General features: G+C 42.4%; 1 protein-coding gene across 28 annotated transcripts in view; it reads left to right on the plus strand.

Moving 5' to 3' along the window:
* MAGI1 (membrane associated guanylate kinase, WW and PDZ domain containing 1) overlaps window positions 1-23,579 on the plus strand; it is a 335,447-nt gene that overhangs the window by 256,035 nt on the left and 55,833 nt on the right. For 13 of the 28 annotated variants that reach the window (XM_048316067.1, XM_048316068.1, XM_048316052.1 and 10 more), the window contains exons 4-10: window positions 4,056-4,262; window positions 7,126-7,336; window positions 10,737-10,819; window positions 13,636-13,674; window positions 18,038-18,095; window positions 20,330-20,418; window positions 21,358-21,450. In XM_048316067.1, coding sequence (XP_048172024.1) covers window positions 4,056-4,262; window positions 7,126-7,336; window positions 10,737-10,819; window positions 13,636-13,674; window positions 18,038-18,095; window positions 20,330-20,418; window positions 21,358-21,450 — 780 coding nt within the window. The remainder of the gene's footprint in view (window positions 1-4,055; window positions 4,263-7,125; window positions 7,337-10,736; window positions 10,820-13,635; window positions 13,675-18,037; window positions 18,096-20,329; window positions 20,419-21,357; window positions 21,451-23,579) is intronic. The other 15 variants (XM_048316075.1, XM_048316074.1, XM_048316069.1 and 12 more) reach the window with 4 other exon arrangements.

A 23,579-nucleotide genomic window follows, 5' to 3' on the forward strand; every position in this document is an offset into this window, starting at 1 on the left:
AAATGTGTAAGCTGCTGACACTTAAAGATAAGGAGATGAAAAGAAACCAACTCATTCCAAATAGCTCTTCTGTTTGGGTTTTTTCATTATTATTGTTATTTTTGTGCACTCTCCTGAGTGGTACTTTAGAGTGCATGGATTAAGTAATAGATTTGGCTGCAGATGCTCCCATCAAACTTCAGCTGTGGTTAAGTAAGTTTTAAGCACCAGGGGACTGAATAAAATAAGGGTTAGTGAAAAGCGATGACAAGGGATTCAGTTAATGGTACGTGCATCTGCAGAGTGAATGTGTTGTTATTAGGTATTAATTCAGGCGCTGTAGGCAAGATCCAAATGTGATTGAGAAGAGGGTAAGGTTTAGAGGCCCAGTTCCCATAGGAATCTGACATGGGAAAGTGCCATTCCTGCCACGCTGGCTGCTTCAAAACTGGCATTTCCACAGAAACGTAGAGAGTTTCCTGCAGTTTTGTTCCAGAAGTCTCCATTGTCTGGGAGACAGGCTGCTCCTTTCCAGCTCAGAGACATCCTGCTGGGGTCAGAGTCCTCAGAAGTTTTGCAGAGCTTCACCTGAGCTCAAGCACCCCGGGGAGTCCTGCCCTAACTGCTGTGCTGACTTCAGAAAATGTTTTGGGATCCTCTGGGATGACAGATGCTTGTGTATGCACATGTAACATGCTGTTAATAATTAGAGCTGATTGGATATTCAGTACAAATTACACTGGCTATGAAGTTAGCCCCTTCTTTAGGCTTACAAGTGGCTCACAAAACACTATTAAAGCCTATTTTTAAATGTATGTTTTTTCATAAACATTGATAGATTTAATTTGAACAAATAATGTCAAGTCTAAGTGTTGTAAAACTCTTGCTGGGCTGTTCACTGTCAGTCGTTAATGGAGCATGTTTGGATTTCTGAGTCACAGTGTAAATATTTTCTATTTCCAATTTTGAGGATGAAACATGAGGTTTGATGATTATTTTTACCAGTCCCCCCAAATAGTGTGTCTGCTCCCACACCCAGGCCCACATGCCATGTCTTCAAAATTAACTGCTTAGAGAAGAGAAGTAGGGCTGACTGCATCCAGCAAACATGAGGGAAAGATAGCATTTCCATTTTCTCTCGTTTTCCGTGTCACCTGGGTTGGAGCATTCTTTTGAAGATTTTTCATCATGAGCTGGGTTATTTCCCCAACCTGTTTGTCCTTGTGTGAATCTGAAGGAAGAGCTCTGATTTTTTCAAATATTGATTCAGGCTTCATCTGCCTCCTGTGGAGAAAAAAGAAAAGTTCAGCCCCAGTGGTTACATTTCCTGTAAACCCCACACATGCAGAGCCATGCTCAGTTTCAGATTCATATTTGCCCTTTTTATATGCTCATTTATATTTACAGGGATCCTCTAAGACAGCACACTGTCTTGGTAGAAAGTAATTACTCACTAATATTAGTACCAACAACCATGTCTGGTTTGAAAAATGACTAATGATTTTGGTGTAAGAAAACCTGAAATACTTTAGAGAAGCCTGTTTTTCTGTTGACGAACAGCTCTCCATGGACTGCTAGGAACTCCAGCTTTGCTGTTGCTAGAGGAACTGAAGAAGAAAAAATTTTGAAGATATAATCATACATTTCTTTGTAATTGGAGGAGGGATGGTACCATCTGTGCTGTGTTCTTGTCCAGGGGAAATAAAACCCACACTATCAACATCTGTATATCCCCTTCGTCCACTTTGTTGAATCCATCCTAAAGAATTCAACCATTTACAACAGACCCGAAATAACTTTTGCATAAAATAGTCATGTGCAGTGCTATAAATAAAAGTTGTTTTTATGTGTATGGCACACACATGACTCTCTCTGCTTTGCGGTTAATATCCTTAGAAAACTTTTTTTTTTTTTCCCCTGGAAAACCAAACAAAGCAACAACCAAAAAAAAAACCCTACAAAATCCCAGAGTAGTATCATTCTTCATGAGAAATGCCAAAAGAATAGATGGGAGCAGGGTTAATTATCCTTTTTTTTTTTGCCCACCTATGTTTGCACTGTCTCTCTCCCGTTCCTCCCCTTTTTGTATAAAACAGTCCTGCAGTATGTAGAGCACACGAATTATTTCTCTAGCAGAAACTGCAACCTGCTTGCCTCCGTACCCATTAGAGGCTCTTTCCAGAAGAAGTAATTTCCTTCTCCCCATAAATTATGCATCAATGTACATTTAAGATTCTGACATGATGAACAGAAGATGAAAGCGTTGCGAAGCGTTGCCGCTCCCATGGAGTTGGATCCACATCACTGTGTACAGGCTGGAACACACCTTGTTAAGACAGACCTGCACGTGTTGCTGTCCTACTACTCCAGCTGTAAAAGCATGGAGGTGGGAGCTGCTCTGGCTTCTTGGGTCTCAGCTCTATGAGAAATACTTCACCTCACAGGAGGCAGTGGGGGGGAATGATTACAAGTGTTTCCTAAATGGTCTTCCAAGATGAGCTCTGCCAGTCCAAATCAAGGTGATTCCGGCTCCTGATGGGTCCTGGTGATCCTCTTTCCAGGAGGATCTGCTCCATGATCCTGCCAAGCACAGACTGGCTGGCATCTTTCTGGGTCCTCCATTGAGAAAGGGGTTATGTTTCTCCTTTTACAGTCAGTGGGAATTTCACCAGACTGCCCCAACTCCTCAAATATGATGGAAAGTGATGTAGCAACTCCATCCAGGTTCCCTCAGGACCTGTGGATGCACTTCATCACTTCCCATGGACCTGTGCACCTTCAGGTTCCTTAGATGGTCTCAAACCTCATCCTCTCCTGCAGTTGCTGGGAAAATATATACTGAAAAATTGAAAAATAATGCTTTCAGGTTATATATAGCCTGTGGAGATCAATAAAGAATGCAAATAAATGTATGTTTTAGAGAAGAATTTTGCACTGTTGCCACAATTGAACTATATGGGAGGGCATCCTTTATGTTTTGTCATGTCAAAGGGCACAGGGAAAATTTTTAAGTCTACCCTTAGAATCCAAAGATGGCAAATAAAAATTAACAATAATTCCTGAAAGAAATTTTGGGGAATTTTATGTAAAACTGTTGTATATAACAGATCATTGTGTAAAAATTAAAAGATTCACCTTGCAGTAGGTCTGAATTCCTGTAATGCCCAGTGCTGCGGGAATAGATTCCAGACCTGACGTTGGAGAGAATTTCAGGGTAAATCAAGCACTGCTGTGGTGTAGAGGTGAAGTGAAGCCGGGACAGTGAAATACCTCTGTGCTGTTGTGGCATGAGTGAACCTGCACTTATTCTGTGTCTCTTCCACGGTCACTTAAAGTGACAGGGAAGCACCCCAAGCACTTTGCACTGTTTCCATCACAGATGGATTCCGAGCATGTACTGGCATAACTGGGGGTGCATCTTTGTCCCTTCAAGTTTAGCTTTAAGGTCTGGTACTTCTCTTCTACCCAAGTTGACCCAACTGCTGAATTTCCTCTTTGAAGAAAGCAGAGCCATGCAGTATCTTTCCTTTTCTCTTCTTTGACTAAGTTTTCTTTTAGAGAGAGAATAGTTTTTGCTTCCAAATGTAACATCCCCCCTAAAAGAACCTGTGTATTAAAGCAGGCCATCGAGCCTTTCATCACTTCTCTTGGTGATAGCAGTCATGAATTTTTTATTTTCTGCAGGGCTCACTCCAGATCTGCCACAGCATTGTGTGGGTGCACAGATGTAAAAAGGCTACTAATTGAAATTCAGATGTAACAAGATGAAGATTTGCTATTCACCATGACTGCCTTTTGTTTTAGCCCATGTACGCTCAGTGCACCTAAACAATGCCACCATTGCTTCTCCTTTTAGATACAACAAGAATAACTGAAAAGGCAAAAAATATTTCTGTGTCTGCTGTAGAGATTAAGTATGCACCCCCAAAAACGGGAATGGCATGTGTTATCTTCTTTATTTACTTATCTGTGGGGAGGGATGGAAATTTCAATGGAACCATAAAGAAAATGAAATAGAAACCTTACTGCTATAAACTGTTCTGTTTTGAAGATGCAAATGTGTCTCTATTGCCTAGGTAACTATTATGGAACGCCCAAGCCTCCCAGCCAGCCCCTCAGTGGGAAAGTGACTTCCACCGATGCTTTGCAAAACCTGCAGTCTGGCTCCAAGCAGTCGACTCCAAAGCGAACCAAGTCTTACAATGATATGCAAAATGCTGGCATAGTGCATACAGAGAATGAGGAAGAGGATGATGTACCTGAAATGAGCAGTAGCTTCACAGGTAAAGCAAAAATACCGCTCACTGTCCTTCAGTTAGGATACATGGGGAAGGCTTTTGGAGGGTATTTTGAAGGATGGGTGTTGTTTTTAATGTGTTTTCTGCAGAGCTATCAATGTCAAACAGAACTGGCCGACACGTGAATGGCAGATGTGTGAACAACCCCATGCACAGCTGTGTCTTTCCAAAAAGGATTTGTGGGATTGAACTGGTTGAGACAAAAATGTGGAAAAGTTCAAATCCATTAATTGCAGAAAGGTTGGGGAAGAGTTGAGCTATGGTTGACAGTTACAAACAGTATGAAATGACTCAACCGGGATTCCATTTGAAATTAATTATTGCACCTTCCTAAATATTTTGCTGCCCTTTGTCCTTCCTTGCATCTAGAGCTGCTTGTCACATAAAGTTACCGTACTAGGTCTTCTTCTCCAGGGTACCTCCCAGCAAATGGAGTGCTGCTTGCTGCAGGAATGAGATCTGAAGCATGGGTGCAAGTTCTGTATTTCATCGAGGTCTTGTGTCCTGCTGAACACAGATTTTGTTCCCGTCATGGCTATCATCAAGCCTTGGCTGAAAGATCACTGGAAACCTTTGCAATCTAAAGTCAAGTGCTGCGCAGGCAGATTCAGCGTAAAACACTATTGGAGATCTGTTGAGTTTCCCCCAAAATCAACTGGAAGTTTGTGGAGCTCTTCCCCATGTCCCCAGGCCTAGTGTTTGTTAGTACTTAGAGCATTGTTACCTCAGCTCAGTTTCAAGCTCTGAATTCATCTTCTGGGCTTCTTTTGAAGCAGGTACGGAGCAAGTATTATCCACACCTTCAAGCCTTTCCTAGCTTGCGGGAGCTCACCATAACTGGCACTGGGTCCTTTGTCCTCTGATCACTTTCTAGCACCATGAAAACTTTCCTTCCCAGCCTCTGATGAGTCAGAGGATCTGTCCTGCCAGTTCCTACCTGCCAGTGTCCTGGCTCTAACATCTGTTTAGAGCTTTAAAGGGATTTAGGCTGAGATTTAGTTTTTGGTCCTCTGGGCCAAACTGTCAAATGGCTTTTGAGGGTTGTGCTCTGTTTGGCTGCTACCTGCTACACATTTCCAACTCAAATTGCTCCTAGCCAGCCTAATTTCTCCCAGGTTGGAATTTCTGTCTCTGCTGACAGGTAATTGCCAAAGTTTGCACTGAGGGTGGTTTCTCACATGTTGTGACATGATAGCAGCCTCAGCCTTTGTCACAGGATCTGATTTTGGGAGGAAGCTGGTGGGAGATCTGTTGTTTGATTTACTTGCTGCCCATCTCAGTTTGGTGCCCCTGAAGTAGCTTGAGTATCATTTCTCTTCCTTGTTTTCCTTTGCAAGATGAAGTACTGGAAGATGAAGCTCATTTGTCACAACGTTATCACACCCTGGCCCCTTGCCTTCATTAAATGGGCACAGAATCAAGAAAAGAGTTATTTCTCCTATACCAAAGTGATTCCTTATGCTTATTTCACATGTAAGTGTGCTAGCCATATTAAAATGATCCTGCTTCCCTCGGAGACCTCTCGGTAACTTGTGTTTTCCAGATTTTGGCATGTTTATACTCTCAGTTTTAAGCTGGCGATGATTCTTTCATGCTTCTTTATCTTGTCATCTTCTACCTAAAAATATCAAACTCCAGGAGGGCTGAAAAGCAAGCACTGAGGGTACTGATATAGCCTAGATCTTTTTCTTCCTGTTCCTCCCAGTTTATTATGTTCTTCTCTTTTGGTAGTGGCAGCACACAGACTAGAATAATGAAGGAGCTATTTCCAGGGCTGTGGGCTGTGGATTGAGGATGTCCATGGTCTCTGGTGTGGAGAGCAGTGGTAAGGTTCTGTTTCAGCCCCACTCCTTGGGGACATGGCCAAGGGTGACACTGATCTCTCTGTCTTTTGCTCAGTGTGTTGTCTGTGCTTGTACTGATGTTCTCAGGGGATGTGGAGGTACTGCCATAAACTTTCAACACCTTTCAAGAATCAAACAGAGAAAATTCCTTTGGTAGACACAGGGTTAATTTTAGAATTTGTCTGTTGTTGCCAAAACCTCTCTGTGAAGGAGTGAGGGCATGGACCTGTTTATTGGGGAGCATTTACTGTGATTAGTGATGGAAGGGATGAGCAGCAGTGTTTCATGGATACAGCTCAAAACTGCATGAATACAAGCATCAGAAATATTTCTTTAGAGGGAGAAGGGCCAGATAAAGCATAAAATACTCCTGACTGACTTTGACTGGAAGAATACTGTGATGAGCTGTGGAATAAACCTCCTCAGACAGCAAGAACGGGCACTAGTGAGCAGCAACACGTGGACACATGGTACAGTGCTGACATTCATTATAATTTTTAATTTAAAATAGCGTACTGCACTGAAGACATTCACCATTAGCTTGTTGAATTTGAGCTTCTGGCAACATTTTGCACATGTAAAATCTCCTCTTTTGATCATTCTTCAAACAGGAAATTTTATCCTCCTAATCCTGTCCCACAATTGGCACTGCAGGAGTGAACCTGTAAGCTTGCTCGAAAGCACACTGAGCTCCTCTACACCAGTGAGCCTCAGACAGCTTAGAAAAATTTGGTACCTCAGCAGGGCCTGTTGGAGCGAACACGGGAGCTGATCACAGCTCCCGATTTGCTCAGCAAGGGTCTGGCTGCCAGAGTGTGTGTGGGCAGGGTGAGCTCACCCCTGCTGCCACAGAGACTGCTGGGGCACTGCCCTCACTTCATCTGTTGCTGTGCCTTGTGACTTAAAAGTCAAGGAGAGGAAAACTGGTAGGATAAACCTGGAGGAGCAAACCGGGGAAGAAAAAGACTGATTCTCACTTTTATCTGTGCTTGTTTCTTCTGCAGCAGAGTCTGGTGACCAAGACGAGCACAACACGCAGATCGTGAGAGAGGCAGCCCCACCGTCTGCGACTGAGAGCCACACCCACGTCCCCACCACGGAACCATCTCAGAACCTCCCTCAATACCTACCTCCTTCTGCCGAGGATAACCTAGGTCCTCTGCCGGAAAACTGGGAGATGGCCTACACGGAGAATGGAGAAGTCTATTTTATAGAGTAAAGCACATTTTTGTTGTTCTAATTCCATCTCTCTCCCTCTCTTTGGGCATAAGTAAACCTCCTTGGATGCGTTTTGTGTGTGTACATGTGTGTATTAAATATTTAGCATATACTGTTATGTTGCAGAGCTGTTAGTTCTTTACAGCTTCTGAAGGGGGTTTGCGTTTCCTGACTGGATTAACATCGAAATTACTCCTGAGTTCCAAGGCAGTGGGAATTGCTTGTTTCATGAGGGTAGTTACAAAAGCAACAGACACTTATAAAATACGGGCCAGTTGTTTTCACAGGTGGAATGAAAGTTCCTAATTGGAAGGGCTGAGACTTTATTTCTGGTGCCTGCCTCTCTGCGTAATGCAGCAGAGGGGATTCCTCCAGTCCTGTGTGCAGGCAGTAGAGCCAGGCATGGACTTTGTGTGTTGTGGCCTCGTCACAGCAAATGGGCCAAATGTGTTAATGTTCTCCAGTGGTTTGCAAAAGTTACAGCTCAGTGCAGGGTAGGCACAGCAAGTTTGGTACGCCAATGCCTTATGCTCTGCAGTCTTTGCCTAAGAGCTGATTGCTGTCAGCAGTTTTATGATGATATTGATTTTTTTCATGCCATAAATAATAGTCTCGAATTATACTTGTCTAAATTTATTGAGGTAGGAGTAACTTATAAAATAGGACCTGTTAGTGTCAGAGATGTCTTGCACAGAGTTTAGCTAGACATTAACATTCAATTAGCCTTTGAAACTCAAGCCCTTAGCTGCCAAGCAGAAGGAGTGAGGAATTGATTTTGGATTTGATGGTCTGTTTAATGCAGTTGTGGAAACTGTACCAGAAGCCAATGCCCAGTTACTCCAGAAGATCTTCCTCTGCTAATTACCCCTCTCTCCTGTGGAGAGTTATGCTGGATCAGGGTTGTGAGGGCAGCAGTCCTGCCTTGTCATCAGGAGAGGGGACTTTTGGACTGGGCCAGGGAAAGGTTCAAGAGCAGGTTTTCCTTTGGCTTCAGTGGCAAGGGAACACATTAGAGAAAATTGCCAGAAGATCTGAGGAGCTGGGATGACTGAGGGCACCACAGCAGCCCTTCACCAGCTGGGAAAAGGATGCTCTAAAAAAGGCCATTTTCCAGGGCACTCTCAATTACCTGAAGAGGCTCCAACAGTCCCCAAGTGTAAGACAAGGTCGAAAAGGCAAAATGCAAATTCTCATTAGGTGAAACCAAGATGTGTACATTACCCTGAGCATGGCTTTCTGCCCCTCACTGTGTCCTCAGGGTGCCTCGTTATTTGATGTACTTTCTGGCCTTTATATATACAACAGCCTAATAGCCTGTTCAGCCTGCCATTTTCCCTTCCTGGGCAGCATTTCCTGCTCAGATGATGAGTAGTAAATGCTGCCCAAGCTCCCCTTTTTGACCCCACAGGGGCCCCTGCTGTCCTTCCTTACAGGTGTTTCCATTGGGGGTTCTGCTGCCACCACTGATTTCCCCAAACCCAGCCCTATGGCTGCTGTGTCTGTGTTCTCCCAACAATGCAGGACTGTAGCACCTCTAAATAATTTGTCAGACCTTTTGCAGGAGAATCATGTATGTGTTGGGAAAACACAGCCTGTACACATAGGCCCATGTGATGTGAAGGTCTGGTAGCAGCACTTGCTCCCTCCCTGCAGTGCAGTTTGAGGATACATTCCCATGAGGCTGATTTTGTGCATGAACCTGTTGGTGTGGATGCAGCACTGAATGACTGCAGTTCTGTTAATTCTAAGGACACCCTGAGCCTAGAAACCATTTAGTTTGATTTGTACCAGATCAAGAAAGTGAACTAGGGAGCAGTGTGGACCCAAGCCAGCTCAGATGTGTGTTCCAGCATCTGTGTTGCTTTGGGTATCAAGTCAGGGTGCTGAAGGGAGCAGCATGAGCTTGTGCAGAATCAGTGCAGGTCCAGTGGGGCCAGGGCTGTGTGTCAGATAACCAATCCCAATGTAGCTGAAGCAATTTGGCTCTTGAGATATGTTTCTCTGGTGCTTTAATTGGGATTTTCATTACACAGCATATCCCAGTCCCCTGTTACCTGTGCATGTTACAGGTCTAACACAATCCTTTCCATCTAAGTGTGTGATCTGAAAGGTGTTTAGCTAAATTTTCTGTGCCTCAGCAAACTACACTGTTGTGAGCCTTGGGTTAGCGAGTACAAAAGTGCAAGAAATATGCAAATATTCTATTGCTCTCCTCCCACCACTCTCCTTCTCAGCTAGACTGCAGATTTGCTTATTTATAAGGTGGCAGACCCCCTCTGCTTTATTTTTGTTAATTTCCTGACTTGCTGAATTTCTGCCATTCAGTTTTCTAGGTGCCAATTAATTGCCCTGAAGCACACATAAGGATTAAACACATTTGCTCATCCTGCCTTGGGAGGGCTGGGTAGTAGGATGTGTAAAACAAGGACCTTTTATTTACTCAGATCCTGGGAGCAGGGCTGGCCCCTTTTCTTCCAGTACAATACAAGTTTGCTGGTTGGTTGTTAGTTCCTCAGGGATCATGGCCCTCATTACAGAGCCCTCATGAGACTGTTGTGAGGCTAAAGTTCAGTTTGTAAACCTCTTTGAGACCTTGAAAGAGAAGTAAATAGCATTACTGCGGTATTGAAACTTAAAACTGTTAAGCAGTGTTAAAGGCTAAGCTAGATAAGTGATATCTCAGGGACTGGAGGGATATCTTTGTAGGTTGTGTCTAATGATGACACCAGGTTGTAGAGGAGGCATTATATTGCCAGATTGTCTTCTTAGGCAAATGGAATTATGGCAGAAAATAACTTACAGAAAAATGTGTTTTAAGCCTATTTACTGTGCAGCCTTCACCTCTGAGACTGACATCATGAGGCTGTCAGGGGACTTGTGGAAAGGAAGAGTTGAAAGTAAAGCTGTTCAGCTTCCACCAAAGGCTTAGACAGAACATTTTTATTTGTGTAATCATAAAGTTAATCAAAACCATTTTTGACTAATGCTTGGGTCAACTCTAGATGTGTCAAAGGTCTTTTGTAGGAAAAAAGATCACTGCGTAATTTAGTGAGGAAGGGAAACTTCTGCCTTTAGCTCAAAGACAGCTCTTGGAATTAAAAAGCAAGCCACCAAAGACAAAAATTTGGAAATTAATATTATAATATTGCTGTATTCACATGCCTCTTCCCAGTCAGAAGTGCTGATTTGTATATTTTCACTTGTTTGTGTTTTCAATGCCAAAGTTCTTATGATTTGGTTGACTAGTTTGCACAACATCAAATTGTAGAGCTGTTTCTTTGAATCAACAGTATGCCTTCAGGTCTGTTGAATAATAAAGAGGATATATACTTTTATGTCAGGGATACTTCAACTTTGCTTTATTAACAAAGGTCATATTTCCATTTTTGGTTTCCAGCCATAACACAAAAACAACATCTTGGCTAGATCCACGGTGCCTGAACAAACAGCAGAAGCCTCTAGAAGAATGTGAAGATGATGGTAAGAGACTAAAATAGTGATATAATACTGTGTTTGGTCTCTTCCTAGGTAACTTTTTTTCTTTTCCTTCTCTCTTCCTAATAACTAGTATTCAGAAAGACTTTTTTTTTAAAAAAAAGAGGTTTATTAGTAAGTACATAGAGACAATATCCATTATGTTGTAAAATTGTTGTGAATGTAAAACAGCCATGGAGGTGCCAGATAATTTAATAAAAATCAAGGAGGTGCTACAAGTAAGAGGCCTCTGTTTTTGCAAAGGCATTTGAAAAGTCACTGATGCTCAACAAGACTCAAAGCTGTCTGACATGTTTGCTCCTTGGATCACTGTGTGGGAGGGAACAACTGAGTCTCTGCATGCTCTGCTGTGTTATGCTTCAACTGCTTCACATGGATTGAGAGAGTTATGTCATTATTTCCTTGTTTGAGCAGAAATAACTCAATTGCTTCACTTCTACTGTTAAATGCTGACAGTCTGCGCAGTGTTGTGATTGCTGAAAACAAATTCCATTTGAAAGTGTAGATTTCTGACGCTGAAAATTTGCAATGATAAGATCTTGTATTCCTTGAGATGTTGGAAATGCAAGCCACTGTCCGATTTAGAGCAGCCAAATGCAGGACTGTTAATGGAGGTTCTTTCCTTTAGGAGATGCTGGAATAAAAAGGGAATTATGAGAATAACTTAAATGTTTGGAAAAACCTGTGAGGGAATTTTGGTCTATTGACCAGGAAAGGTGATGATATTCAAATACATAATCTTGGCTAATACAGTACTATCATGGTAGACACTTCTTAAAAATGAAGGCGTTTCCTTCATCAGTGTTGGTGCTGTCCTTGTAAAATCAGTTTTCATAATATGATTAACCTCCTACTGGTGTCAGTCATCTCAGTAAGAATCACAATTTTATTTCAGAAAAGAATCATCTCAATCCCTTTTCACTGTTAGGTTCTACTCTGGCCTCCAGAACTGCTGTTACTGTTTTTAGACATGCAGTTTTTCAACCTCTCCTATCTTTCACTTGTGAGATTTTGCAGTGTGTGAGAATTTTCCTCTGCAGTCTTGGCTGCTGTGATGAAGCAAGTCACCAACTTCCTAGTGCACAGTGCAGGATACCCTCAAACTACAGGGATGTGCCAGGCGAGGAGCAGCCACGAGGCTACTGTACCACGAGGCTACAGAGGGTGACAGAGCTCCTCTATTACACAGTTCTAAGTCTCCTTGCAGAAGGGAAAGTCTTTATCTTGTCCTCTTAGCAATTGTAAAGCAAACATTGGAATAATTTGTTTAATTTGGAACAGAAACATACAGCTGGTATTATTGTATTTCATTGAGTTCATAATTTTGGAGAGCAGTGGCATCTTTGTTTATCAACTTCTTAAAATCAGCTAATTTCATCTTCCCACACACCCCTTCACTTCATTCACCAAGTTGCTCATTAATGGATATTTTTAACATTCAGTAGTTAAACCAGTTGCTTCATAGTTACAGCGGGGCTCTGCATTGCTTTGCTTAGCTGCTCTAATCTTGCTTAGCACATAAGAATAATTATGTTTCAAAAAACAAAGAAGAGAGAAGGTTCGTTTTGCTGCATCATAGAAGATGGACGTTTTTTGGCAAGGGTCACTTTTGTGTGTCATTCCACAAAAGTCAGTGGGATGACTCCTCTGTTTTGTTTGCTGTGTGTGCATGTGAGTTGTCAGGCTCATCCCACCCTCTTTATGAATTTTATAAATGTTAGATATTGTTTCAGATTTGTTTGGGTGCAGTTGCCTTGTGCTTTTGCTTCGTCAGGATACGTGTCCCTGACAAAGTTTTTGCTTGTCTCCAGTTGTTTAGGCTATCAAAAGAAATTGCAATTTGTATTTCACACTAATGGTCCCAAACAACTGCTTTGATAGAATATTTTGCAAAGAGGTCATGGAAGTGGTTTTTTGGGTGTTCAGATGTTGCAACCCTATATTTTCTGGTTGCTTCTGTCATTCATTTATGTGGCTTAAACTTTGGGTCCAAGATTGTTTTTACCATCTTTGTTCTGGTTTTGTCACCATCTTTCATTTTCAGACTGCATTGTTATTATTTATAGGCTAAGCAATACTTTAATCATCTGTGTCACTGTTAACTTATGAATATGGAGCAGATAATGATAAATGGAGCAACAGCGAATATTGATGGCTTTGTGTCTTTGAAAAATGATGTGATCTTTGTCCCAGGTGCCCTGCTAAAACTGGTGCATTCCTGTCTGTGCCTCACCAGTGCATCTGGACTGTGGGTCTGTGCCTCCAGTTTAACAAGGCGCTTCACTTCATGTCTATCTTAAATCATCTGAGTAGGACAGTGAAGTCTTTTGGACCTTGTAGGCACATAAATTTAGTTGCTGTCTTGAAAACCTTGCTACATTAGTCCTTATTTAGGTGCAAGGTTTTCCTCTCAGATTTCTTCATTAGTATCCAGGTCTGGCCTTATGATAGATCCTTGTGTCTGTAGAACAGATTGCCAAGGTCGGACTGTACGGATCTGAGGGAGAAGCCTCACTACAGTGAGAACATCACAATTGCACGACTTTGCCATATCAAACCATGACATGGAAGTAGTCCATTGATGCAGATGTTTTGAGAGTACAAGAACCAGTTCTTTCATTATGTGCATCAGACCCATCAATATTCTGATCACTGGAGTGTGATAAATGGAAAGCTTGGGCTCGATGTGTAGAAAATTAGTGCTGGTTCTGCTGTTTGCTGTAGGGAATTTCTTGCTTGGTGCTGGTATCTGAAATTTTCTTTTAATTTTTTCTGTCTCATTTACTGCTCTTCCCTTGGAGAAGAAGGGGTACACACGGAGGAACTGGACAGTGAACTAGGTAAATCATCCATCTCTTGTTTTGATATTTGACTTCAACTGCACTGTTTTTAGCCTTTAATTACTTACTTTCTCCTTTGTATCATTTTGCATCTTTCAGTTGTTTTTTTTTTTTTTCAACAAGAGTAATTTATCAGCAAAACTTCCCCAGCGCACAGAGCATTTATTTTTCCCTAGCTTCAGATCTGCAGTGATTTTCTTACTGATTCAAAGTTTGAAGAAAGCTAGAGAGCCCTAATCTTGCAAAGCTGATTTGAAGCCACTTTCTTCTGGACTCTGCAGAAGTCAGGGTCTTTTCCTTTGGCATCTCTGGCTCCAGGAAAAAGCTTATAGATGCCAAAGCTGAAATGAAGTAGCTCATGATGCTTTTTCACTGGGGCTGAAGACATTTCCCAGACAATAGAAGTCAAGTGTGATTCAGAAAGTTTAAGTATTGCATAGGATGCTTTGGCTGAGCTTGGTGAATGAAACAGCTTAAAATTTTCCCTCAGTCAGTGATTTTATAAACAGATGATTTTCAGTGATGTGGTACACTTTTATTTGCTGCATCTCTTTGTGAAGAATGCTGTCTTGATATCTAATCTCAGCAGTGCTCATTGTGTTTGTACTGATGGCAGAGGTAGTTGTTATTTCTGTTCAGCTATGCTCTAGTGCACTCGGAGAGCTGAAAGGATAAGAGGTTACATAGGATTTTATTTCCACTAGGACTATTAATGCTTTTAAAAAGGGCTGTACTTACAGTTCATAGTACTGCAGACTGGAGGAATTGTATTACCAGAGAATTAAGCTCTGGTTTCTGTAATGACTTGCAAGTAACTGTATTCTGCTCCACAAATGGTTCTTCTGAATAATATGCCTGGAATAATGTTGGAGGCCCAACTTCTTATAGAGCCAGAATTTGAAAGAAATGACAATTTAAAGAAGAATGCAGTCTCTTTAGTGGTACAAGTGTTATGTGCAGACCAAGTAGCATCAGAAGTAGGTGGATGCACGCCAACAATCTGAAAAGTGTTCTCACAAGGGTCTTCACAACAGTGGCTTAAAATGAGAGGGAGGTTTTGAAAAAGCAAATTTAGAGGCAATATTAAACAGAAAATACCCTTCTTTCAGTCTGCTATCAGGAACTAGTGCAAGAGCAGAGCTGAAAAAATAGATGCAGGAAAACTCATTAGCTGATAAGCCTGACTCCGGATCTGCAGGCACTTATGTGCACAAGTGTTTTGCTGGAACATCACGAGATGTTCCCTTTTTTTCAATGCAGATAAGCTTTATTGAGCTCACAGCCCGTCAGTACGCTGTTGAGATGAGCAAATGTTGCAGTGTAAAGAAAGACATTTTCAAATTACTCAATTGGTTACAGCAACATTAGGGAAGGGGCATGAAAACTTAGTATAGTTATAGTAACTCAGGTTAGTAAAAACTGGTTGGCAACAGCTATTTAGCACCTTAACTTATCAACAGTTTCTGTTCTAAATATAAGAAGATTATGACTTAAGGCATTTTCACAACTTCTTGTTTTCTAAAGAGCTATGGAGTAGTAGGTCACCTCATTTTAACAGAAGGTTGTTCTTCAGACACAAAAACTTAACTTCAAAGCAGAAATTGACTTGGCTTGGACCAACCCTCCTGGCTTCACAGGGAGCAGTAAGAGCTGAGTGTGCCGAGTTCCTCTCCAGCTCCTTCACAGTAATGCATGGCTGCAACTGAAACTGTTGGCTGGAGAAGTAATTTTTTAGGAATCCATCCAGCTTCTCTGTATGTAGGGCAGGATACTAGAGCATCTCAACAGGAATCCATGTACTTATCCAAGGCTTAAAATTGTGAAATTAGATATTTGTCCGTTGAATTTACCTGCTGATAAATGCTCTGAGACTGCATTGGTGCTGCATGGATGTACCAAAATAAAAACCATATGGCTCACTCAGGCTCCTAATGATGCAAAATGTTTTTTGAAATCTCATCTTTGTGATAAAATCTAATGCTCTTGGTCATCTTCAGTTTGGCAGGAGAGACAGAGGAAAGAGATTCATTTAAAGCAGCTAAGAAGCTAGACTGCAACATGGCTGTGGAGAATATTGCCTTTCGCTTTAGAGCTGGAAGCTTGTAGAAGTCAAAAAGTGCATCTACATAATCAGCAAGAAATGTGTTAAAATTTAAAACTGCAGTTTTGTATATTGTTATATCTGAAAACATGGAGATTTGTTCCTTAAATGAAAAGCTGCAGAGACAGTAAACTGGAAAGATTTTGGCGTAGTGCCATTTTTGGGGTTAGGAAAGTGCTGGTGTTCTGATCTTTTGTGAAAATGCTTTAAAAGGGAAGAAAAAAAAATGAAATTTAATATCAAAATCTTTTGTGAACAGAAGAAAAAAACCAAAAATTTTTGCTTAAACTTTAAAAATAAAAAAGCACTTAACAGTCCAAAATAGACAAAAGATGTTTAGCATGAAAAATGGTGGAACTCATTTGAAGGCATTTGTGCATTACTTCTCCTTTCTCTCATTGACTTTTTGTTTTTCTTTCACCCCAACTTGATCTCTTTACCATTCTACTTTCACCATAGTGCAACAAAGTAAATGGCTGCAACAGCTTGTGATTTTCCCAACTGCATGCTAGGTCTTAATTGAATTGCACTGAAACTCTTGGAGCCAGACCCATGGTGTTTTCACCTTCTGGGACTCCTCTGGAAACCTGAGAGTTCCCTTTGTGAAAAGACTTTCAAGATTGGCCTCTAGCTTTCTGACTTCTTCTCAGATAAATTTGCAGGATGTAAAGGAATATATGATTCTGAAGCGTTCGATCCGCTGATAAAATCATGGAGTTTTTTCATGCCCAAAAGTTAGCATTGGCTTGCATTTAATGGCTTATGTCTCAAGGAATCCAAAGAATAAGTTAAACACAATGAGGATAAAATAATGATAAGAATGGAAAACCTACCCTTTACCTGCAAATAAAGGACATGTGGAGCAAAACCCATAGAAATTGATTTCATCTGATCTCCAGCCAATTCTGAACACAAACATAAACTTTGAGTAATTAGTCCATGTGTGTTTGTATAGATTCTGTTCCTCTCCAGTCTGGAGATATTTCTATCCTTATGGCAACATTATTCTAATTAATGGGCCATTGTTGATTGTATTGGCTCAGCAATTGATGCCATTAATGGAAATAAATCTCTGCATTTGATAATGAACAAACATAGATTGCTGTCAGTGTTGAAAAATTTCATGTTAAATTTTGATGAATTATTTTGCATGGGGTATTTGAATTTGTGTTATCCAACAATGTTGGTTTTTTCTAAATTTAAATGAATGCGCAGAGTTGGTAGGACCACATGTGCACAGTGTTTAGTGTGGTGGAGCCCTTTTCTGAGTTGTTTCACAGTATTACACAAACACGCCACTGTATTGTTAAGTGGATGATTATTTTGTTACCTCCAGCCAATGGGAACATTGTGTTTAAATGAGTGGCACAAGGATCAGGCCCTTAAGTAACACATACAGCTTTAATAACCTTCCGTTGGATGCTGAAGTGATTGCATTACATTCACTAATTATAGTTAATGTACTATCTACAGTCTAGAAAATCAACAGGAACAAAAGTGGATACATTTCCAAATGTTAGTTTCATCTTCAGAACTGTTTTTTGTTAATTATGGTAATGAAAAGAAGGAAATCTCTGTTACTTGTGACTGTGGCAATGTGTGTTCTTACATGAAGTGCTGTGCAGTGAAATACACCCATGCATGCCAGCCCCTCTTGGCTGGGTTCCATATGGTGGCATACATGTTAAAACCATCTTGTCCTGGTTTTGTATTGGGCTCATGTCTGAGTGATGCAAATCCCAAAGAAAGGAGTAAAAAAATCCTGTTTTCTGCACTGGTGAGCATAAATGGTTCAGCCCTGGTACAGAAGAGGGAAGTGGTCTCTGTCAGTGGGCTACAATTTTTTGCCATAATCTCACCCACCTTTATGGATTGGTGTTAAAATGCATCTGGCCTTTCCTGCATTAATTTCCCCTGCAGTGCCCCATCCAGGATCACTGGCCATGGTGGAGAAACCAGGGGGTACTTGAGGCAGTCCTAGACAGGAAATTTATGGAGCATTTGCTCATTTAATGCAAAAAGCAAATCAAAAATTGACCAGTGCTTGTGTCTTCCCAGTGATGTGCTGACCCAGCACAGGGGGTACAGGCTGGATGTTGGTGTCATGCTGTGCCAGCCCTTCAGAGGGAGCTGTGATCATTCTGAAAAGTACCCAAGCAAGATCTGAGCTACTGACGAGTTTTGCACATTGGGCAGGAGCAGCTGCCTGTCAGAAAAAAAAAACTGCCTTGGAGGCTTCAGTAATGCTTTTTCTATTTCCAGAGTTGCCTGCTGGTTGGGAGAAAATTGAGGATCCCGTATATGGTGTCTACTATGTAGAGTAAGTGCTGCTCCCCATTTCAGTGTGGCTGTCAGGTGGAGGAGGCTTTCCCTGCACCCCACTCTGTGCTTTGTTTGTCACATCTCAGACCAAGGAGGAGACCTTGGCCCCTTACAGGCTGGGGGTTGTTATAGGATCTGGGAGAGGGCAGCCCTGTCTGGCCATTCCCCATCCACACTGGAGTGGGAATGGGCTCAGGGGAGACAGGAGTGCCCTGGGGAGGGGGTTGAGCTCAAGGAAGACAGGAGCAATCCAGGGTTGGGATGTGCAGGAGCCCCAACACCTCACAAAATGCTTCTATCCAGAGAACATTAACAAGTGTGCAATTAACTGAGTTCGCTCGCCTACATGCAGTGCTACGGTCACAAAATGAGAGTACAAAGCAGTCCACCAGCCAATTGTGTCAGAAGACACCCAAAAGGATGGAGAAGATGGTGTGGCCAAATAGCCATGGCAGAGGCTCTTCCATCATGCTGTGTTGTTGTGAATAGAATTGGAGGTTTAATGGGACTCTCTGTGGAATTAGAGCAGCTTCTCCTTTATCAAGATGTCAGATTGCTCCTTTGGGAAACCAGAGATCTGAGTTTTGTTTCATCACTGACCCCATAAAATGAATTTTTAATTATGTGTATACTCCTGTCTAGTAGGATGGCTCATGATAGCCCTCAGAATAGACATGGAATACAGTTTCTGTCTGCTTTGGCTCATTTCTGACCCTACCATCTGTGCCTAAGGAAACAAGGTTAGCAAACTGGGTGATTAAGTCTTGACATTTATTTACCAAAGACATCAAGAATATTTTTTGGCTATTAAATGCCATGGCAAGAGGTCTTTAAAGGATTTTTCCCTGTCACTTTATATACACATGCCAGTTCGTTTTGTGGCACTGCTTACTGATTGAATTAAATCAAAAAGTAACTGCAATAAGACATAATTTTATTTTACTTGCTGTCTCTAAGCTAGCAAGATGGTTATAATTTTAGCATTTGTCTCCGTCCCTTCAAATCAGGCACTCTGTTATTACATAATGGCATTTATTGAGAGACAATTCTATCACGAAAAGGTTTATATCATTTTTAAAGTAGTTATCATTTTTCTTATCTCTCTGAAGATATCTTGAAATGGGAAATCTTTTACAGAACTCATTAACTTGTTTTTTATTTAGTAAGTTAAATATTTTTCTAGTGATTTAATATTGATCTTTAGCAGAAAAATTTCTGAACATAAATCCCTGGAGTGCTTCTGTCACAGTTACTTGAAAAAAGTGGTTGGTTTTCACGTGGGTTTTTTTATAAAGACATACTGGATAGGAGACAATAGAATAGCAAGTTCTCAATGGTAAACTTTGCTTTACATACGAAGATAGCTTTAAGGTAATATATTTTTCTGAGATCTACCTGTTCCTCTGCTGTAGCAAAATCACTACTGAAAATGGCTCTTGAACCATCGATGAGCCATTCAGGGAGTCCCAAACCTGCCCCTGCCACCCCAGCATCTGTGGCTGCTGTTCATCACTTGGTTTCATAAGGTTGTTCATCCTCTGCTGAGTGCATGCCTTGTCTGCCATGCTGGGACTGGGCTGATTTTTTTTCTTATCCTGGAATTGGTAAGAAGTATTGGCTCTCAACATCTCATAGTGTTTAAAAGCTGCCTAAGGAAAGCAGCTGAAGTTTCACTAAATGCTGGTTTCCACTGGGAGTATTTGCTGTTGGCTGATTCTGGATAGATTTTGATCTATTTGGAGCCCATCTCATAGCCTGCATCCCTGCAGATACTTTTAAGACACCCTGTGTGCATTGATCAGATCGCTGACAGATGTTGGGGTTTGGTTTGTTAAGTTTAGTTTGGTTTTGTTTTTAACTTGGGTGCGCCAGGGAATGACTGCACCTCTGGGAATCTAAATAAAGCAGGGATGATACAAGCCTGTCTTTTAAAATGCAATCAGACAGAATGCCTTTCCTGCTTTAATCTCATTTTTCACAGATAGATCACTACATTAATGTATTTGAAGGAATTAGCCATTCCTACTCAAGACATCGTATCAATACCAGAATCCGCTTGTTTTTCTAAGTACTCTTTTTGGCACAACTAGATGAGCCTTGCTCCACATCCACTGCTGTTGAGTGTGTTTGGTATTTTACTCCTTTCCTCAGAAAGAGGAGTTTCAATGCCTGGCCCTCATTCCTGCTTGTTCCATAAAGGTTTCCTAATTCATTGCTCTTTTTCATCTCCAGCCACATCAACCGGAAGACACAGTATGAAAACCCAGTTCTTGAAGCAAAGAGGAAGAAGCAGCTCGAACAACAGCAACAGCCTCCAGAAGGTTGGCACCCTTGAGGGCATGGTGTATGGGGTGTTCATGAAGGAATGCCCTCTCTTGCCATGGCATCACCATGCCAATGTGTTTGTCCTTCCCTCCGTGGCCTTAGTGTTTAAAGGCAAAGTGATGTGCGTAGCAAAGGCTGTGTTTGGCCTTCACAGAAGATGTAGCAGAGGAGAAAATCTAAACTGTATCACTTAAACATAGAAGGTTTCAGCCTTGTTGAACAGGAGAGATTTTTCTTTGTATGTCCTTTATTTCTGGAAAGTTTCTAGACTTCCCAGAAACAACTAAAACATGTTTTCCTCTTCAGTCTGCTCCATCAAGTTAGTCACTGTAGGTGGTGTTGTTCCAATCTGCACTGGGACTCAGGCTATCAAAGGGGTTGAGGAGTGGGCGCTTACATGCACTAGACAAACCCTGCATGAGAGACTTCTTAAACTGAGACCTTTGTATGTTGTCAGGCTCTAAAATTTGAAGTAATTGCCTTATTTTGAAACACTTTTTTTTATTAATTTCCTCCCTCCTGCCCCCTTTTTTTTTCCTTCTCACTTTTTACATTTTTTTCTTCAAATGCAGTCCAACTGCAGTGAGGGCCATGTGGCATTTGGGTTTGTTCTTCTACTTAGATGCCATGAATGGCACAGGGAGTAGATTTCATTTAAATGTCAAGTCCACATAGATGCAAATCAAGTCCCAAGTTTGAGTGTGAGGCAGGATGTCCCAGCAGATGGATGAGTTGACCTGGATATAGAGATCCTTCAGGACTGGTTTTTGGACATCCCATTCATTTTATTCCCTCTGTCTGTGACTCTGTTTCCTCTCTTGCCATGCTTTTCACATCTCCTCTGCTTGACCCCCACTCTCCCAGTGTGTGCACATGCAGCAGCTCATGGTGCTGTTGTAAGCAACCAGTAATATTTCCCTCTCTGCCCTCTCTAGAGTGGACAGAGGAGTGTCCATCTCTCCCTCCACCTGCTGCTCCAAACCATGTTTCAAACAACCAAGAGGCAGTTCGGGAAGCACCAGTACAAGGTAACAGCCTTGTTAAACCAGCTGTAAAAGAGCAACAAGTTCTTTTTCCTGAGAATGAAATTCCCTTGGCCACCACGAGGGCAGTATTTCCACGACTGGTGACACACCAGGGCCTGTGCCTGCTTATCTGAATTCACAGATTTTGAGACTAGTTGTTTCAAGACTACATTTGTTGCTGAATGCAAGAGGTGAATGAGATTGTGTGCATCAAAAAGAGGATTGTGGCTATTCTCTGTGTAGTGTTCCAAGTTTTCCAACAGAGTGGACTTACTCAGAAGTTGTACTTTTGTACAGGTACTTTGGGTTATTACAGCCTTATTTATTGTGTCAGTGGTCTGTGTAGCCAATTACTCACAGACCAATTGTTTGCCTTAAATAACCCACCGCAAATCATTCCTGAATTTGCAGCATGAGCTGAAACATTGCCAGGTCAGGTTGCCAGCAAGGGCCAGGGAATTCCACTTGTACCTGTGGCAGTAAAGTGCTCTCTGATTACAAGTCGTTTTAAGAAGGCTTATCTTTGTATCTTTGACTACATCTGAATTGCACAGCAAGTGAGTGGCACTGCCCTGGTCTCCAGGACCCAGAGCCTGGGGAAGGTGAGAGGGGGAATCTGGCTGGAATGCATCTTTCTGACAGAGGTGGGAGCAGCTGGGAGCTGGGAAATACTCCCATGGTCTCCGAAGGCAAACCTGACTGGAGTGCTGCTGTCCCAGGCAGCCTTTCCTGCCAGGAAGACCCAGGGAGTGCTCTCTGCAGCAGTTGGCAGCAGACCAGCCCTTCCAGAACAGACATGTGGAATTTCACAGGACCCAAAGCCCCCAGCACAGTCCTAAGGGGTATTAGAGCACACTAGAGTAATCCAACCTGGCAGCAAGGAAAAAACATGAGAGGTCTGAGCATGGCACCCTGACCACCAGGCACCTGGGTTTAGAGATGTAATCAGAGTGCCCCAAAAAGGCTGATCTTCCTCCTGGAGGCATCTGTGGATGCCACCTTTGCCTTTTCCACAGTCAGGCTGAAGCAAAGGCTGCCCAAACATCCACACATGGTGGTGCAAAGGATCCATCACACAGGGGTGATGTTGGGAGCCTACTCAGCCACCAAAACTGTGCAGCAGTGTTAGAGCAGAGCATTAACCTGTCTCAGCACCGCTCTGAGTAACACGTCCTGGTACCTGCTGATGACTCCTCTCCTCTTTGATTCCTTCCTCCTCCTTTCTCAGTGCTGCTCCCTCTTTTCTCACTGCCCATTTACAGCACCTTTTCCAGCTTCTATGCCCAGAGGTTTCCATCTCTCCCCCTGATAGCACTGCTGTCAGGGACGTGGGCACAAGGAGCCCTCCCTGTGCCCCTGGCAACACTCTCAGAGCCTGGGTTTTTAGATGCACTAATTTCAAATGGGATACCCTCTTGAATGCTGTAGGTGGCATATAGCCTGTGGTGCTGCTGTCCTGTTGCTGCAGGGCAAGCTCAGCCTGTATCAGTGGGTAGACACTAGCAAGCCCTGCTTGTTCTGCTTGTCCTTTGAACCAGAAATGAGCCCTGCTGCACTCTGCCTCTCGGCTGTTTGTTACCTGAGACACCGGGTTGCACTTTGATACTCAGGGCTTTTTTGCAGGCTGGGGTCTGAGCAGAGGATCTGCCCACGATGTGCAGGATTACCGTGTTCCTCTGCCACCCTTCAAAGGCAGAAGACTACAAGTCCTCATGCTGCCTCCTCATGAATAATCTTCAAATACACATTATTTCCCCCAGTCAAAGGCTTACAAGTCTCAAATCCCCTCGCTCTCCCCTGAGGTCTCCTTTCTGAGCAGAGGCCCATGGCAATGCTGCCCAGGTGTTTGAAAGTGCGCCAGCTCTCCTGGCTGTGATACCCACTGCTGATCCCGGAGCTGTCACCAGAGGGCTTAGTGGCATAGGCTAAGCATTAAAAACAATTAAAAGTGTGAAGGTGTTTAGTTTTGGCACTGTGAGGTGAAGCAACCATGATCCCTTTTCTGAGACTGTGCAACATGCTTTGCAAGGATGTGCTTTTGTCTGTGGAGCACCTCTTTTCCTCCTAACTGTGCTCCCAGAGAGCATTCCCAGCCCTCCAGCACAGCTGCTCCAGTCCTGGGCTGCTCTTTG

The sequence above is a fragment of the Corvus hawaiiensis genome, chromosome 11 (assembly GCF_020740725.1).
Source record: "Corvus hawaiiensis isolate bCorHaw1 chromosome 11, bCorHaw1.pri.cur, whole genome shotgun sequence".
In the NCBI taxonomy this organism is placed as follows: Eukaryota; Metazoa; Chordata; class Aves; order Passeriformes; family Corvidae; genus Corvus; species Corvus hawaiiensis.